The following is a 16,632-nucleotide window of genomic DNA, read 5'->3' on the forward strand; positions in this document are numbered from 1 at the left end:
TAGTTGTCCAGACCTGGAAGAGTTATTTTATGGAGGTAGGAGACAGCTGTTCCCTGTCTCCCTTGAGGCGAGAACAAGGAAATTGGACCTAATTTGAGGGAAGAGGAGGCAGGATATAGCAGTTGCATAAGTGACAGCAGGCGGCACAGTAGAAAGATTGCCCTCCCAAAGGCACTTCCATACACCTGCCCCTTTATTTGGGCTGATGAGGCATGTGGCCTTCCCTGTGGCCTTGAGTGGGTGACATCACACCACCAAGTCCCATCCAGCTGTGGCAGTCAGTGGTAGATTTATGGGCTTCTTGATTGTATCTCTTCATGTAGTATATATATATATATATATATATATATATATATATATATATATGTTTTTTTTTTTGGCTTATTTGTTCTGTTAGAGTTTTATCTGGAGTGAAGCAAGACCACTTGAATTCCATAATAAGAATAATAACCAGGTATGATGCTGAGTGAAATAAGTCAGTCGGAGAAAGACAATCATCATATGGTGTCACTCATATGTGGAATATAAGAAATAGTGAAAGGGACCATAAAGAAAAGGAGGGAAACTAAGTGGGGAAAAATTAGAGATGAAGACAAACCATAAGAGACTCCTAACTCTGGGAAACAAAGGGTTGAAGAAGGGGAGATGAATGGGGGGATGGGGTAACTGGGTGATGGGCACTAAGTGGTCACTTGATGAGATGATCACTGGGTGTTATACTATATGTCGGCAAATTCAATTTAAATAAAATATTTTTTAAAAAGAGAGAGAATAATAAGCAGGGGCACCCGGATGGCTTGGTCAGAAGAACATGCAACTCTTGATCTCAGGGTTGTAAGTTCAAGCCTCCTGTTTGGTGCAGAGATTACTTAAAAATAAAATCTTAAAAAAAAAAAAAAAAAAAAAGGAATAAAACCATAGCTAACATTTTACAAATGAGAAAGTAGGGCACAGAGAGCTTAGGAAAACTGTCTTTGGCCCTATAGCTAGTACTGTGGGCAGCCTGGCCTTGGAGTTTGGATTCTTATCCACTACAGTGAGAGGCCTGTTAGAGAAGGGGTGGGATTGGTCCAAAGCCCCCCTGCACTGTGTGTGAAAGAAGTAGGTAACAATTGCCTATGGCACAGGGAAAGGCTATTTCTAGACTGGTCTGGTTCCTGTGCTAAGTCCTTTAGTCTTGAGCTGTAGGGTGGTAAAAGGTACCCTGCAAAGTAGCATCTTTGTTCCTCACCGAAAAGAGCTATGTACCAGCCTCAGTGTCCTGGTCCCACCAGAGGGTCTGCCCAGAGCTGCTGGAGGAGGGGAGGGTCATGCATATGAATACCGGGCAGGCCACCTATGAAACCCTGAGGTTTGATCACAGCACTTTTTCCCCAAGTACTAAGATGCATTTGAAATGGGCCATGCCCCTTAAGTCTCGGATTGGGGGTGAGGTGGAGGGTCACAGCCTAAGGAGGCATCCTCTGCCATCACCTGCACACACATTCCTGGGGATTCAGAGATCAGGACACCCTGCAGAAACATTAGCCTCACCATTTCTTTCTCAGTGAGGGCTGATTGCTGGTAGCTTGACATGGGCCATGGGGGGAACCCTGACACTACAGAAACAGGCAGATGCCACAAGCCAGGGCCTTCCCCGTCTTCACCCTGGAGAACTGGTTTGCCAAATATTTCGATGTCTTCTTTCTCAATGCTATTTCAGACACTGATGTGGGTCCTGTGACTCAATTCGGCTCTGACACTCACTCCCCAGAGTTAGCACAGACCCACAGCTGAGGGCCCATTCCCACAAGACCATCTCAAGTCCCAGGCTGTCACCCATCTGTCTGACTGACCCGCCCAACATTCTCCTCCTCAGTGATTTGTTAGAACGACTCACAAGATGCAGCAGAGTGCTTCACTTACATGACTGGTTTATTATGAAGGATACAGCTCAGGAACAGCCAAATGGAAGAGATGAGAAGGGTAAGGGGAGGTGTATGTGTGGGGGAGTAGTATGGCACTTCCATGCTCTCTCACCTCCTCCATGTGTTCACTAACACAGAAGCTCCCGAGTCCCGTAGGCTAGGGTTTTTTATGGAAGTTTCCTTACCGAGGCATGACTGATTCAGTCATTGGCCACTGGTGATTCAACTCAAGCATCAGCCCCTTTGTCTTTGCTGAATGTCAACTGTCCCATCTCCTGGTTGTTTCCTCCAGCACCCAGCCCCCATCCTGAAGCTATCTAGAAGCCCACCAAGAGTTAGCGCTTCCCCATAAATTCAGGCGTGGTCAAAAGTGGCTCATTAGGAATAGCAAAGGACATTGCTTTCACTCAGGAAATTTCAGGAGCTCTGTGCCAGGAACCAGGGGCAAAGACCAAGTATGTATTTTTCGTTATACCACAGATATTTACCACTCTCAGCCCTCACTGTCAATGGTCAGTTAAGAAGCCAACATGCATTTATTAGGTAGCTGCTATGTGCAAAGTACCAGACTGGGAACTGGTGGAACATTTGTTTATTTAAATGTTCCAATATCAATTTCATACTCACTAAGATTTATGGACCTAGAGCTTCTGCCTTTGAGGAAAAAGTAAGTCCTACCATGCACACTTGAAACTCTAGCCAACCAGACCAAGTGGTATGTTCTAATGCTGAAAGCATGAACGAAGCAGTAAGTCTTCAGAGGGACAGTGGGCAAAGCAGTCCGGATTGGGCGGCCAATAAGACTTCTCAGAGAAGGTGGACTGATATTGAGACAACACCGAGGGTCTGAACTGACCTACGCAGATTATTTTTATAGGATGGAAGAGGCACTCACAATCCTGCCTTTGCTCAGTCCTAGGAAACACCTCCCATTGAGGCTTCTTAACTGGCTCCTGCCCAAGAGGTGCACTGCCTACCCTTCCCTCCTGAGCATTTCACATCCATTCATATCGAACTGCATCCTCTGCAGTTGCACAAGACCTGCCTACCCCAGCCGTCTTCTGACACTGTCCACTCAGAGTGAATGGCTGAGACTCTGGGCGTGTGGAGAATGCCTCCTCTGAAGCTGAGATAATTAAAGAGATTCCAGCAAATCCCGAAGATGCCTTTTATGCTTTCAGTTTCCCAACTGCCCACTGCAGGGGAGATTCAAGGGGAATTGGGGTGATTTAATGGCTGCTTTCAAGTGTGCAGTGGGTGTGGTGTGTGGGGGGTACCAGCTGCTCACCATCTCCGCCGGGCCCCAAGTAAGGGGGAAATTAGCTTAGAACCTCTAAGAGGGCTTCAGGTTTGATCTATGACCTTTCCAATTGCAGCAGTTACTAAGCTGCTAGAATTACTTTGGAAGTCCCAGAAATGTTCCTGGAAATGTTTGAGGGCTGGATAATTTCCACCCATGTATAAAGGCTTTTACGGAACCACTCTGGAGGGAGAAGAGTGGTCCTCGAGTTCGGATAGAGACAGGCAGATAAAAAGTGATGTCACTGTTCCCCATGTGATGGCGATGACTCTTCCTCTTTCCCTTTGGAATATATCCCACTGGTTTCGCTTTTGTGGTCATACTGTCTTTTGGTCTAAAAAACGTTCCAGGCAGAAAGCTGTGTGCAGCCCAGAGCCCAGAGCAACCCTGGGCTTCACCCAAATGTGAAACAGCCGAGCCAGTCACAGGGCTTCCATTTTATTTTTGAAACAAAAGTAGAAGCCCTTCTGTTGTTTTGTCTTCTGTTTCCCTTGGGAAACCCACAGATGCTGTGTAAAGATCACAGGCCAAACCTGAGGAGAGAAAGGGAAAAAGAGAGGGGGCTGAGTGCATGATCTGCCCTACGCCCTTATTTTCAGAGTTCACTGAGCTCCCTACAGTAAGGGACTGAGGATTTTCACGGGGAAATTACTTCATTTTCTACCATTTCCTGCTTGCCAGGGTTGAATTTAGGAGGAAAGATCAGGCTTCTGGGGTTAAATACAGTAGGTGGGGTTAGATTTGCAAGTTGGGGGATTTAAGAAGGTACTGGCCTGGCCCCATTGACATACAATAAACTGTATGTATTTAAAGTGTACAATTTGAGGGACGCCTGGGTGGTTCAGTCATTAGAGTGTCCAGCTCTTGGTTTTAGCGCAGGTCGTGATCTCAGGATTGTGGGATTGAGCCGCATGTCCACTCCCGGTGGGGTTTGGATTCCTGCTCCATGCTGAGCCTGGAGCCTGCTGGGGTTTCTTTCTTTCTTCCCCTCTACCCCGCCCTGCTCACACTCTCTCTCTCTCTAAAAAAAAAAGTACAACCTGATAAGTTCTGGTATATATTTGTATGTACATATGTATGGATGGATATACATGTGTACGTGTACACCTATGTACGCACATACATACACGTAGGTATAGACATACACACATATGTATCCATACACACACATATATATCTCCATGAAATGATCACATTTAAAACTGTGGATATATCCACACCCCAAAAAACTCTCCTCTTGATCATGTAATCTCTCCTTCTCACCCTTCTTTACCCTCCCTTCTCTTTTTTCTGTCACTAGAGATTAGTCTTCATTTTTATAATTTTATATAAATGGAATCAAGTACTATCTGCTCTTTTTGTTTGGCTTTTTTTGCTCACATGATTATTTCAAGATTTATCCATTTTGTTGCTTGGATCAATAGTTCATTTCTTTTAATGCAGGGTAGCATTCCCTTGCATAATATATGACAGTTTGCTTACCCATTCACCTGTTGATGAATATTTGTGTTGTTTTTGGCTATTACAAATAAAGCTTCAGTGAACATTCATGTATAAGTCTTTGTGTGGACAGAGGGCTTTTATTCTCTTGGGTAAATATTTAGGAGTGGAATGGCAGGAGTGGAATGGCCAGTAGAAATTTGTTTGACTTTTTAAAGAAACTTCCGGATGTTTACCAAAGGGGCTGTACCATTTTACATTCCCACCAGTGCTGTGTGACAAGTCCATCCAACTGCTGCACGTGTTTGCCAAGACTTGGTAGTATGTCAATCTTTTCATTTTAGCCATTCTTTTTTTGGGGGAGCGGGGGGAGAGGGTAGCCTCCGTGTCCAGCATGGAGCCCAACATGGGGCTTGATCTCATGACTCTGAGAACAAGACCTGAGCTGAGATCAAGAGTTGGACACTTAACCAACTGAGCCACCCATGGACCCCTCATTTTAGCCATTCTAATAGGTGTGTAGTGACAGCTCATTATGGCTTTAGATTGCATTTCCCTTATGACTAATGATGTTGAACATTATCATGTAACTATCTGATATCCATACATCCTATTTGATGAAGTGGCTGTTCAGATGTTTTGCCAATTTAAAAAGTTGAGTTCTTTATTTTCTTATTAATAAGTTCTAAGCGCTCTTTACGTATTCTGGATCAAAATTCTCTGTCAGATATATGCTTTGCAAATATTTTTTCCCAATCTGTATTTAAATGGTGTCTTTCTAACAACAAATTTAAAATTTTTGCAAAGTCCAATTTATCCATTTTTTGAAGTATTATGCTATTGCAAATGTACCTAAGGAATCTTTGCCTAAGCCAAGGTCACAAGAATATTTTCTCCTTGTAGTTTTATATTTTTAGTCATTACGTTTAGGTCTATGATCCATTTTGAACCAACTTTTGTATGTGGCATAAAGTACGCACTGAGATTCTTTTTTTTTTTTTTTTTTTTTTTGCAAATGGATATCCAATTATTCCAGTTCCATTTGCTGAAAAGATTATTCTTTCTCCACTGTGTTGCCTTTGCATTCTTGTCAAAAATCAGTTATATATGTGGGTCTATTTCTGGATTCTCTATTCTCTATTTTGTTCCATTTATCTTTTTTTTTTCTTTTTAGTCTCTGTGCCAGTACCACAGTCAGTGCCTTTATTACTATAGATTTATAATAAGTTTTGAAATCAGATAGTGTTAGTCTTACAATATTGTTCTTCTTTTTCAAAATTGTTTTGGCTATTCTAGGTCCTTTGCATTTCAATATGAATTTTAGATTGGCTTGTCAATTTCTACAAAAAATCCTGCTGGGATTTTGATTGAGATTGAGATGAATCTAGAGATGAATTTAAGCTAGAAATGACATCTTAATAGTTCTGAGTCTTCCAAACCATGAACATGAATATCTACCCACCTATTTTGGTCTTCTTTAATTTCCCTCATCAATATTTTGAAGCTTTCTGTATACAGATATTACACATTTTTGTCAGCTATGTCTCTAAGTATTTCATAGTTTCGATGCCATTGTAAATGGTCTTTTTATTTCAGTTTTAGGTTTTTGTTGCTGCTGTACAGAAATACAATTGATTTTTATAGAGAAAACTTGAATCTCTTAACCTTGTCAAACTCACTTATTAGTTCTAGTAGCTTTTCGTGAATTTCATCAGAATTTCTACATAGACAATCATGTCATCTGGGGTTTAAGATGATTTTATCTTTTTCCATGTCCAATTTGGATGTTTTTTATTTCTTTTCTTGCCTCAGTGAACTGGCTAGAATCTCCAACACAACTTTAGATAGAAGCGTTCAGAGTAGATAGACATTCTTGTCTTTTTCTTGATCATAGGGGGAAAGCATCTGGCTTTTTTACCATTAAGTATGATACCAGCTATTGGGTTTTTTTGTAGATGTCCTGTTTCAGGTTAAGCACACTCTTTCTTATTCCTGGCGTTCTGAAAGTTCTCATCAGGAATTGATGTTGGGTTTTGTCAATTTTGTGTGTGTGTGTGTCTACTGAGATGATCATAAGGCTTATCACTTTTAATCTGTTAATATAGTGAATTACATTGTTGATTTTCAAATGTAAACATTTTCTCATTTCCAGGATAGAACTCTGCTTGGTCAGGATATATTCATTTTTTATATATGGTATTGAATTCAATCTGTTAAAATTTCGTAAAGAATTTTTGCATCTATGTTCATGAGGGATATTGGCCTGTATTTTTCTTTTCTTTAATGTCTTTGTCCAGCTTTGGTATAAGGTCATTCTGGCCTCACAGAATATGTTAGAAGGTATTTTATATTTTTTCTATCTTCTAGAGAGTTTGCATAGAATTAGTATTTGTTTTTCTTTAAATATTTGTATTGTTCATCAATATAGCCATCTGGGCCTTAAGTTTTCCTGTAGGAAGGGTTGTCACTGTCAGTTCACTTTCCTTAATCATGTTACTCATTTTACCTATTTCCTCTTGAATAAGCTTGGGTGTTTAGTGATTCTCAGGGAATTTGTCCATCTCATCTAAATTGTCAAATTTATTGGCATAGAATGTTCATAACATTTTCTTGTTAGCCTTTTAGTGTCAATAGATTTTGTAATGTATCACCTCTCAAATTTCTGATATTATAGTCTCTTCTCTCGTTATTGATCCTCTTAAAGAATGAGCTTTTATTTTTGTTAATTTTCTCTATTGCTTTTCTGTTTTCTATTTCATTGATTTCTCTTTTTTTAAAGGTTTATTTATTTATTTGTGATAGACAGAAAGAGAGAGAGAGAGAGAGAGAGAGAGAGGCAGAGACACAGGCAGAGGGAGAAGCAGGCTCCATGCCGGGAACCCGACGTGGGACTCGATCCCGGCACTCCAGGATCGCGCCCCGGGCCAAAGGCAGGCACTAAACCGCTGAGCCACCCAGAGATCCCCTATTTCATTGATTTCTGATCAGACTCTTATTTTTTTCTCCTTACTTTGGTTTTAATTTACTTTTCTCTTTCTAGTTTCTTAAGATAGAAGCTGAAGCCATAGGTTTGAGATCTTTCTTCTCTTCTAATATATGTGTCTAGATATTTTTTCCCCTAAGTACTACATTGGCAATACACTACCAAATTTGATATATTGTGCTTTTATTTTCACTTAATTCAAAATACTTTTTCATTTCCCTTTCCATTTCTTCTGTGACCTATGAGTTATTTAGAAGTATGTTATGTAGTTTTCACCTATTTGGGGATATTCCAGAGGTCTTTCTATTATTGTTTTGTTCACATACTTCTCTGTGGTTTAAGTATGTACTTTATATGACTTTGAATCCTTTAATATTTATTAAAACTTGCTTTATGGACCAGAATATGGACCCTTATGTAAATATTCCATGTGCATTGAAAAGAAAGTATATTTACCTTTTGTTGGGTAAAGTACTCTATAAATGTCAATTAGGTCAAGATGGTTGACAGCATTGTTCACTTCGGTATCTTTACTGATTTCATTCTACATGTTTTATTACTTATTGATAGAATGAAATTGAAATCTTTGAATATGAATGTGGATTTGTCTATTTCTCCTTGCAATTCTATCAGTTTTTGTTTCATGCATTTTATTATTTATTTATTTATTTATTGTTTATTGGAGTTCGATTTGCCAACATATAGTATAACACCCAGTGCTCATTCCGTCTGCTTCATGCATTTTAAAGCCCTGTTATCAGGTGCATAAGTATTTAGGATTATTATTATCTTATTAATGAATTGATTATCATTGTGAATTACTTTATTCTCATTAATATATTCTTTGTTCTAGAATAGACTCTGCCTGATATTAATATGCAGTTTTCTCTTGGCTAGTATTAATATGGTGTATATTTTTCCAGCCTTTTGCTTTTAACTTATTTGTGTCATAATGTTTAAACTCTACTTCTTGTAAGCAGCATATAGTTGGGTTTTTTCAACTTGGAGAGTCTGCCAGGCTCTGCCTGGATATTCCCTTCCTGTGTCATGGCCTTAAAACTCTTTAGGCAATAATAGGGCTCCTTTTGTTTGTTTTCCACTTGTTAGGAACAAGTTTTGGGCTAGAATGAGGTGGGTAAGTCCCTAGGGTACAAAAATTTAAGTTTTCAGAATGGATTTCCCTTTAAATGCAGTTTTAAGAATGGATTTCTCTTTAAATATTGTATCTTAGGCATCTCACCCTTAAGAAGACACTCACTTTCAGAGTTGTACAAGTACAAGGCTAGTACCTGAGAGTAAATGCCTCCTTTAGTTTTGCACTTTTGGAGCTTCATTTAAGTCACCCTAGTCCCAGCTCTACTGAAGAATCACTGTCCTGTGTTGCCTGATGTCTAGTGTTTTAGAAAGAATTTTTTTAAAGTATATTTTGTTTGGATTTTTTAAAAGTTATTTCAGTTGGAAAGTAAGTTCAGTCTCTGTTACTCCATCTTTTCTGGAAATGGAAGTCTGAACTTATTATTTATGAGATAAAAATCCAGATATAGAACTATCTGACTGAAATACAAATTCTTGGCCTCCCTGCAAAGAATTCAGCCAAAAAAATTGGTTTTCCTTTATTCAGCAGACAACCAGTGAGCGCCTATTATATACCATATTCTTGGCTAGGAACGGGGATTAAAATCAAATAAGACATGGTGCCTTTCTAATAGTTGCTCATAGCTGGCTGCCTTAGAACTATTAGCTATCTCATGCCATGCATCACCTGTGAAATGGGTCAGGGAAGGCAGAGAGCCAGAGAAAGTCAGACTTAGAACTGGCAGATTGTCTTTACGAATTGCCATGCCCAGAATGGCTCACTTCAGCTCACATAAGTGGTAGGTAGTAGCTGATTGCTCTGTAGTCTCTTTTGAAGGATATGGAGGACAGACCTAACCCCAAATATCTTCCTTTACTGTGAGTTACCATGACTGAAACCCCACCATTTGAGCATCACTCATTAACAGCGGGGACCATGTCTTATTCATGTTTGCATTTTTCAGTGTTAGCTCAGAGCCTGCAACAGGGTAATCAGTAGATGAGTAAATGAGTGAATAAATGAATGAATGAATGAATGAATGATAAATGTTAAAATGATGACTATGCCTCTGGGTGGTGGACTTAGGTTATTATCTGTTGGGGATAAGTAGACCATTAAGAGCAAGTCCATAGCTGGGGCCCATGATAGAAGGCCATGTGGTATAGTACCTAAGATCTCTAACTCTACTAGACCTTGATCTAAGTCCCTTAACCTTTCCCAAACACAGTTTCCTTATCTGTGAGATGGAAATCCTAGTCATCCTTACCTAGTAGAGGGATACCAGGTTCTATCAGAATAAAGTATGTCAGAGGGCTGGCAAGAGGAAACCCTCAAGGAATGTCAGATGTTGTTAGTAGAGTCTTCTGGGAACAGCAAGTAGGAATGGGGCAGGGGCTGCTGGATGACAGACACCTTGAGACAGTCCTGACTAGGTAGCAGAAAGATATAGACTGTTCTGCTCATGCTGTGCATTTGCAGAAGCTTAGATGTTACCACTGTTATTATCCAAAAGCCCTTCGTAAGCTCAGAGTTGCACATAGATATTCTGGGCAATGCACATCATAAGGCTGCCCAGAAATGGCCCTCCTCTCTTGGGACTTATAACTAAGGCATTTAGTTCCTTCTGGGCAAGACAGAATAGAAATGTTAAATCTGTCTATGATTAGGTGATGCCCAGTTCACACTATATAATAGGGACAAAGAGAAACAATTCCTGAGGAAGGGGCTGGTCAGAGGTGGCAGATGGGAGCCCATCGTCCAGCCCAAGTGGAGGCAGAAGGTGAAGTCTGCTCTACGTTGCCCAGGCTTTGTTACACAGAGTGCATTCCTAAAGCCAGGAATAGTATTCCAGCTCTTGACACATTTGGTAGGTGGAAAATGTTGACTGAAACTATAGATTACTTTGGATTTACAGTATAACTGAGCCAGTGCCCTGGGCTCTGATAATCAGACAAATCCACCTGCTATACAGTGATTTTCCACCTTTTTTTCTGACAAAGGCACAGGAGATATGATTTAGAACTTCATTTCCTGATTTCCCCCCAAATGCATTTACAATGTGTATCTGTATTTTAACATTCAAATGCTATCATATACTGCAAATGTGGACCAAGCCTATTTCCAAAAAGTCTTCAGATAGAAAACTCAGGGATATTGATATTTCCTTTCATCACATTAACCCAATTTTTATTAATAACAATTTATTCTGTTGAAATTTCATAGACTTACAAACAGAGGTAGAAGGGACCTTAAAGACAAATAGGTCTGGGGCTGTCTGGGTGATTCAGCTGGCTAAGTGTCTATCTTTGACTCGGATTGTGATCTCAGGGTCCTGGGATCAAGTCCTGAGTCATTGGGCTCTCTACTCAGTGGGGAGTCTGCTTTTCTCTCTCCCTCTGCCGCTCCCTCCTGCTCATACTCACTCTCTCTTTCAAATAAATAAAATCTTAAAAAAAAAGACATATAGGTCCAGTCTTGTCATTATACAGATGAGAAAACCAAGATCAGACAGGTAGGTACTGACTGGTTCATGGTCATTGAAGTAGCAGAGTCCAGACGAGAGGCGGGTTTCTACAAACCTTCTTCATAGCATCACATCACAATGCACCCTTTGAAAAAAACTCCTTGAGAGGCTTTAAAGTCAGATCAGGGTATATAATATGGGATTCTGTGTTGGCTGGAGACAGCTTTGGGTGTCACCAAACTAGGCCTGGCAAGTCCAGTAGGACAGGAAGCTCCTTGAGGCCCTGGCAAACTCCCATTCATCAACTTTCATCTGCATGCTCATGGGCCCCCCTGCAAAGGTCTGCTGCATAAGTAAAGAGCTCACCAAGAACTTGTTGACTCTCACAGTTCTTGGTGAGCTCTTTACTTGGGTTAATGTGGTGATAACATAGGAGGCTGTGCATCTGAGTGAGGAGAGTTATCTGCCCTTGGGAAATGCTGAAGTGTCCAGACAATGTAGGATTAAGTGCAAATAAAAGTTCAAGGAGCTTGGATTTAAATCTGTTTTTGTATTAACTTGCTGTTCAGCCTTGGTCAAATCCCTCAATCTCTCTGAGCATCAGTAAAATGACAATGATCATATCTATTTCAGAGGGATGTGAGAAAATATATATGGAGACCAAGGCATGGGCCTACCTCTAAGTAAACACTCGATAAGTAGGAGCTGGTCTATGAGGATCTATTTTGTTGTTAGTTTGAATGGGGAGACATTGTTTTCAGGCTTCCTCTACCCACCTCCTTTCAATCTGGAAATGTCTCTTTTCTTCTTCCCCCTCTTCCTTTGATGGGCTAGCTGATCACGGCCCATTTACCCTTGCCCTGAGCTTCTGCTAATGAAGAGGTGGTTGCTAAGAGAGGCTGGACATACCTCACTCCATGCACACATACCCACTTGTCTCTCTCATCTTCTGTGTCTAGATTCTGCAAAGACTTGAAGAAATTGACAAACTGGGATGGCTACCCTTGACAGGAGAGTGGTCTCTAGACCCCAGAGATCTGGCCAGGGTCCAAAGGAGAGTGGGGCCTGCATGGGTCCCCAGGACAATTTGGAATGCAAGGAGACCCAGGAGCTGTCCATGCTGAGCAAGGCACAGGAATTCTTTCAGACCTGTGACACAGAAGGCAAGGGCTTCATCGCCAGGAAGGACATGCAGGTAAGAGGCCTACCCACCCGGTATGCCAAATGGTATGGGTCTTCCTGTCTTGGGTTAGGGGTTGCCCCAGTGGGGGCAGAAGAAAATGCTATCTACTCTTCCCTGGAAGGAAGTGTCAGCCCAAACTCTACTGGGAGCCAGATCTCCCGGGTTCATTCCTATTCTGGCTTTTGCTTGCTGTCGCACTCAGAGATTATTTCCTTTCTCTGACTCAGTAACTCCCAGGACTGCAGAAAATGGCGACAGCAACATAAGGAACTTGGGTAAGACATGGCAGAGAACCTTCTGAAACAAAGTGGGAGGCACCAGCATGTTGCTTCACAGCAAAGCCTTGAGCTAGGCCAGGGTGCTATGTGTGCCTTCAGAGCAGGCACAGTGGCAGGTGCAAGGACCAGAGAGAAAGGTGCTTCTAGAGCTCCTTATCTGTCCCTAGCTCTCACACTCAACCTCACTCAACTTCTTGTAAATATGTCCCAAGAGAGATACTTCAGAAACCCAGTGCACACAATTGCTTGGTGCAGAGCTCAGCAAACTCTCTGTAAACGGCCAGAGAATAAGGATTTTAGGTTCTGTGGGTCGTGTGCACCACCATGACCACTCAGCATCGTGTTGCCCCAGGCAACATGTAAACAGCTGAGCTTGGCTCTGTTCCAATAAAACTTTATTTGTGGACACTGAAATTTGAATTTTATATGATTGTTGCGTGTCACCAAATATTCTTCTTCTGCCTTTTTTCCAACCATTTAACATTATACTGTACACTTGAAACTAATATGGTATATTAATTTTACTTGAATAAAAAATAATAAAAGTGTAAAAGACATTCTTAGTTCACTGGCCATAAAAAACAGGTGATGGGTCTGATTTATAGCCCAGGGGCGTCACTTTGCCACCCCTGGTCTAGTGCCTTTCCGCCATGAGTGTCAAAAACTTCCTCTCAATATCTTACTAACATCCCTAATGCTAGTCATGATTTCATCTGATATGAATAAATAAAATGCATCCTCAATCAGAGCATGCTTAAAGCAACCCTGCCTCCAGTCCTTTCATCATTTGCTTTGTCAAGATGCTGTTGGAAAGGAAGTCTTATAATGGTCAAGTTTTCTTTTTTTACATTTAGGTTTTTGGAATACACTAAAGTTGAGCAGTGGAATATAGACCCTCATGGGCACCAGCCCCAGATGGGCTCACACATGGGAGCTATGAAGAGATGAGCCTTGTGACCTGGGTGAAAGGCAGCGGGTCTTTCTCTCCCTGGCCTCACAGGATGGTGTTTTCAGGCTTCAGGTGTTCCTAAAGCTCTTCCACTGTACAGTAGCTGCAAATTGAGGGCAAAGTACTGGAGGATGGGGCCAGCTTCACCACAAGTGAGCTCCGAACACCCTTGTTTTCAGCAGTTGATCACCCAATACATTTCTGGCACCAGCACTCATTTCCCAAGTCTCCCTCCCCATGGCAGGCTAGACTCAGTGTGCTTTGAGGAAATCTTTGATCTACCCTGTCTATGAACTTCATAATTATCCTTCAAAGGTTTGTGGGAGTGGTGGTTGGTCATGGTGTTTTAATGGCACGCTTAACTTTTGATTTTCCCTTCTGGAAAGAAAATGGAATTCACATTTACTGAGAGGGTCACCTGTTGGCCACATGCATGGTGCAAGTCAGCACTTCCACTCTGTATCTGTCCCAATTAACCCTCACTGTAGCCCACTCTTTAATGAAGGGAGGAAGAGGCATGGTGACTAAGGTATAAAGTCTAGATTGTTAGACATCATTTGTATTTGGCATGGGTGGAAGTCCTAACCATTGAGTTCCAGAGATACCAACTCAGCTACATTTCTCCTCAGTTCTTGCTCCTGACCCTGGCATGCGGAGAAGGGGATAGGCATCCTACCTGGCAGATGCTTGCACATCCTTAGCATTCATTTCTACCAGCTCCATTTTCCCCTGAAGCTTCTGTGTACCTGTGGACAGTGAAGCATTTCAAATTTTCCATTCTTCAGGCTGAGAGAGTACCATCAAAAGCACTGCTGTCTCTTGCTGCTTTCCCTGGTCCTGTCTGGGGCAAGACGGGCTGGAAAAATACTATGTGGAGACCACTAACCAACATATAGTCAACCTTGGGCTTTCTGTGGAAACCCCAGGTGCCCTTTGGGTTCACCTCTCACAGTTCTTGGTGAGCTCTTTACTTGGGTTAATGTGGTGATAACATAGGAGGCTGTGCATCTGAGTGAGGAGAGTTATCTGCCCTTGGGAAATGCTGAAGTGTCCAGACAATGTAGGATTAAGTGCAAATAAAAGTTCAAGGAGCTTGGATTTAAATCTGTTTTTGTATTAACTTGCTGTTCAGCCTTGGTCAAATCCCTCAATCTCTCTGAGCATCAGTAAAATGACAATGATCATATCTATTTCAGAGGGATGTGAGAAAATATATATGGAGACCAAGGCATGGGCCTACCTCTAAGTAAACACTCGATAAGTAGGAGCTGGTCTATGAGGATCTATTTTGTTGTTAGTTTAAAAGGGGAGACAGCTGTAGCTTTAGCTGCTTTGCCAGGAGATCACCCCACTTCGGTTGGTGGTCAGCTCGCTGGACCTGGCTGCCAACACCTTATTCACCTCTAGCTCCTAGCTCAGCCTCATGGAAACTGAAAGCAGAAGCACTCAGATTGTGCACACACACAAACACACACACACATATACACACACACAAATTTGGCCATGAAGGAAGGCCCTTTGAAGCACACCCCTTAAGGAAGGAGAGGCCTTGAGTCAGATGGGAGGGCCAACGTAGAGGCTGGAAGAGGTGAGTGGAGAAGCAGAGTTGGAACGAGCCATGCAGGGCTTGCTGTCCTTTTGAAAAAAGAATGACACAGAGAGTTAAGCTCCTCCCCTGGTGCTCTTGTTCTTCTTGCTCCTGAATGACCAAAAAGCATTTGCAGAGGGCCAGATGGATTTTGTATTTATCAGAGAGGCAGGGGAGATGGCCACAGCACCTGAGCCCCAGCAGTATGGAGCCAGCCCACTCTGAGAGAGCAGGGACCACAGAAGGAAAGGAACAGGGTCTACACTCTCTCCTCCACAAGGAACCTCTCTGGGTTTCATGGGGATCAATCCAGGCAGAATTGGGGTGAAGACTGCTTTGTGGGGTGAGGTCTGGTACAGCCCCTTAGACAAACAGAGTCATGGGGCTGAGGGCTGTGACTGGAAGTCAATCCTGCCTCCAAGGGACAGAGAGATTCAAGAAGCTGGGCTAGAATAAGTCATGAAGGGACTCCTTCAGTCCAGAGAGGGAGATGGGGTCAGTTTGGGCAAGAGATCTCTCTGAAGAAACCTAGAGCCTCAAAAACCCTGTTTCCTTGATTTTTCAGAGTGAAATGATTACCTGCCAATGCCAAGTGTCTATCTCCCAACACTGCCTAGAGTTCCTCGACTAGCCAAACTGTTAAGAATCATCTGGGAGTTGCTGGCAAACCAACCAAATAGTGCCTCCTTGTACAAAGTAAAGTTTTATTGGAACACAGCTATGCTCATTCATTTACAAAGTGTCCATGGCAGTTTCTGTTCTCCAGTGAATAGCTGACAAAGACCAAGTGACCTGCACAGCCTAAAAATATGTGTTATCTAGTCCTTTACAGAAAAAGTTAGATGATTCTTGGCTTAGGTTAACAAAAAGACTTTCTAGGATTTTTATAGCAAATTGAACTGAGTTTTAACCCTGAGTCTGCAATTTAGTAGCATATGAATTTGTGTGGCTCTTAAGCCCTCTAGGCCATAGTTCCTCATCTGTGAATTATTTATGCTACCTCCCAGCGTTAGAAGAGAATTGAATGAGTGTATGAATGTAGAGCACTTGGCTCTGAGGCCAGACTTGGATATCCCTCCATAAATATACTTGTGTGTGTGTGTGTGTGTGTGTGTGTGTGTGTGTGTGTGTTGGGAGTGGGAGATGGGGAATTGTGTCCCATGTCTTATCTCAGCCTGATGTACTCCACACTGTGATTTTTTAAATTGTGGCAAAATACACATAACATAAAATTTACCGTCTTAACCATTTGCTGTAGCTCAATGGTATTAAGCACATTCATACTGTTATGCAACCATCACCATCATCATCTCTAGAACCGTTAGCAACTTCCAGAATGGAAACTCTCTACCCATTAAATGCTAACTCCCATTGCCTCCTGCCTGCAGCCTCTGGCAACAACCATTCTACTTTCTTCTGTCTCTATGAATTTGACTGCTCTAAATTCCTCATGTAAGTGGGACCA

At 41.9% G+C, this 16,632-nt stretch overlaps 1 protein-coding gene across 8 annotated transcripts in view; it reads left to right on the forward strand.

Moving 5' to 3' along the window:
- The window catches only part of CRACR2A (calcium release activated channel regulator 2A), a 137,619-nt gene that overhangs the window by 41,186 nt on the left and 79,801 nt on the right, over window positions 1–16,632 (forward strand). For all 8 annotated transcript variants that reach the window (XR_012017816.1, XM_072799331.1, XM_072799329.1 and 5 more), the window contains one exon: window positions 12,129–12,364. Coding sequence is in view for 7 of the 8 variants with exons in the window: in XM_072799331.1 (XP_072655432.1) it covers window positions 12,164–12,364 (201 nt within the window). In the remaining variant the exon portion in view is untranslated. The remainder of the gene's footprint in view (window positions 1–12,128; window positions 12,365–16,632) is intronic.

The sequence above is a fragment of the Canis lupus genome, chromosome 25, assembly GCF_048164855.1.
Source record: "Canis lupus baileyi chromosome 25, mCanLup2.hap1, whole genome shotgun sequence".
NCBI lineage: Eukaryota > Metazoa > Chordata > Mammalia > Carnivora > Canidae > Canis > Canis lupus.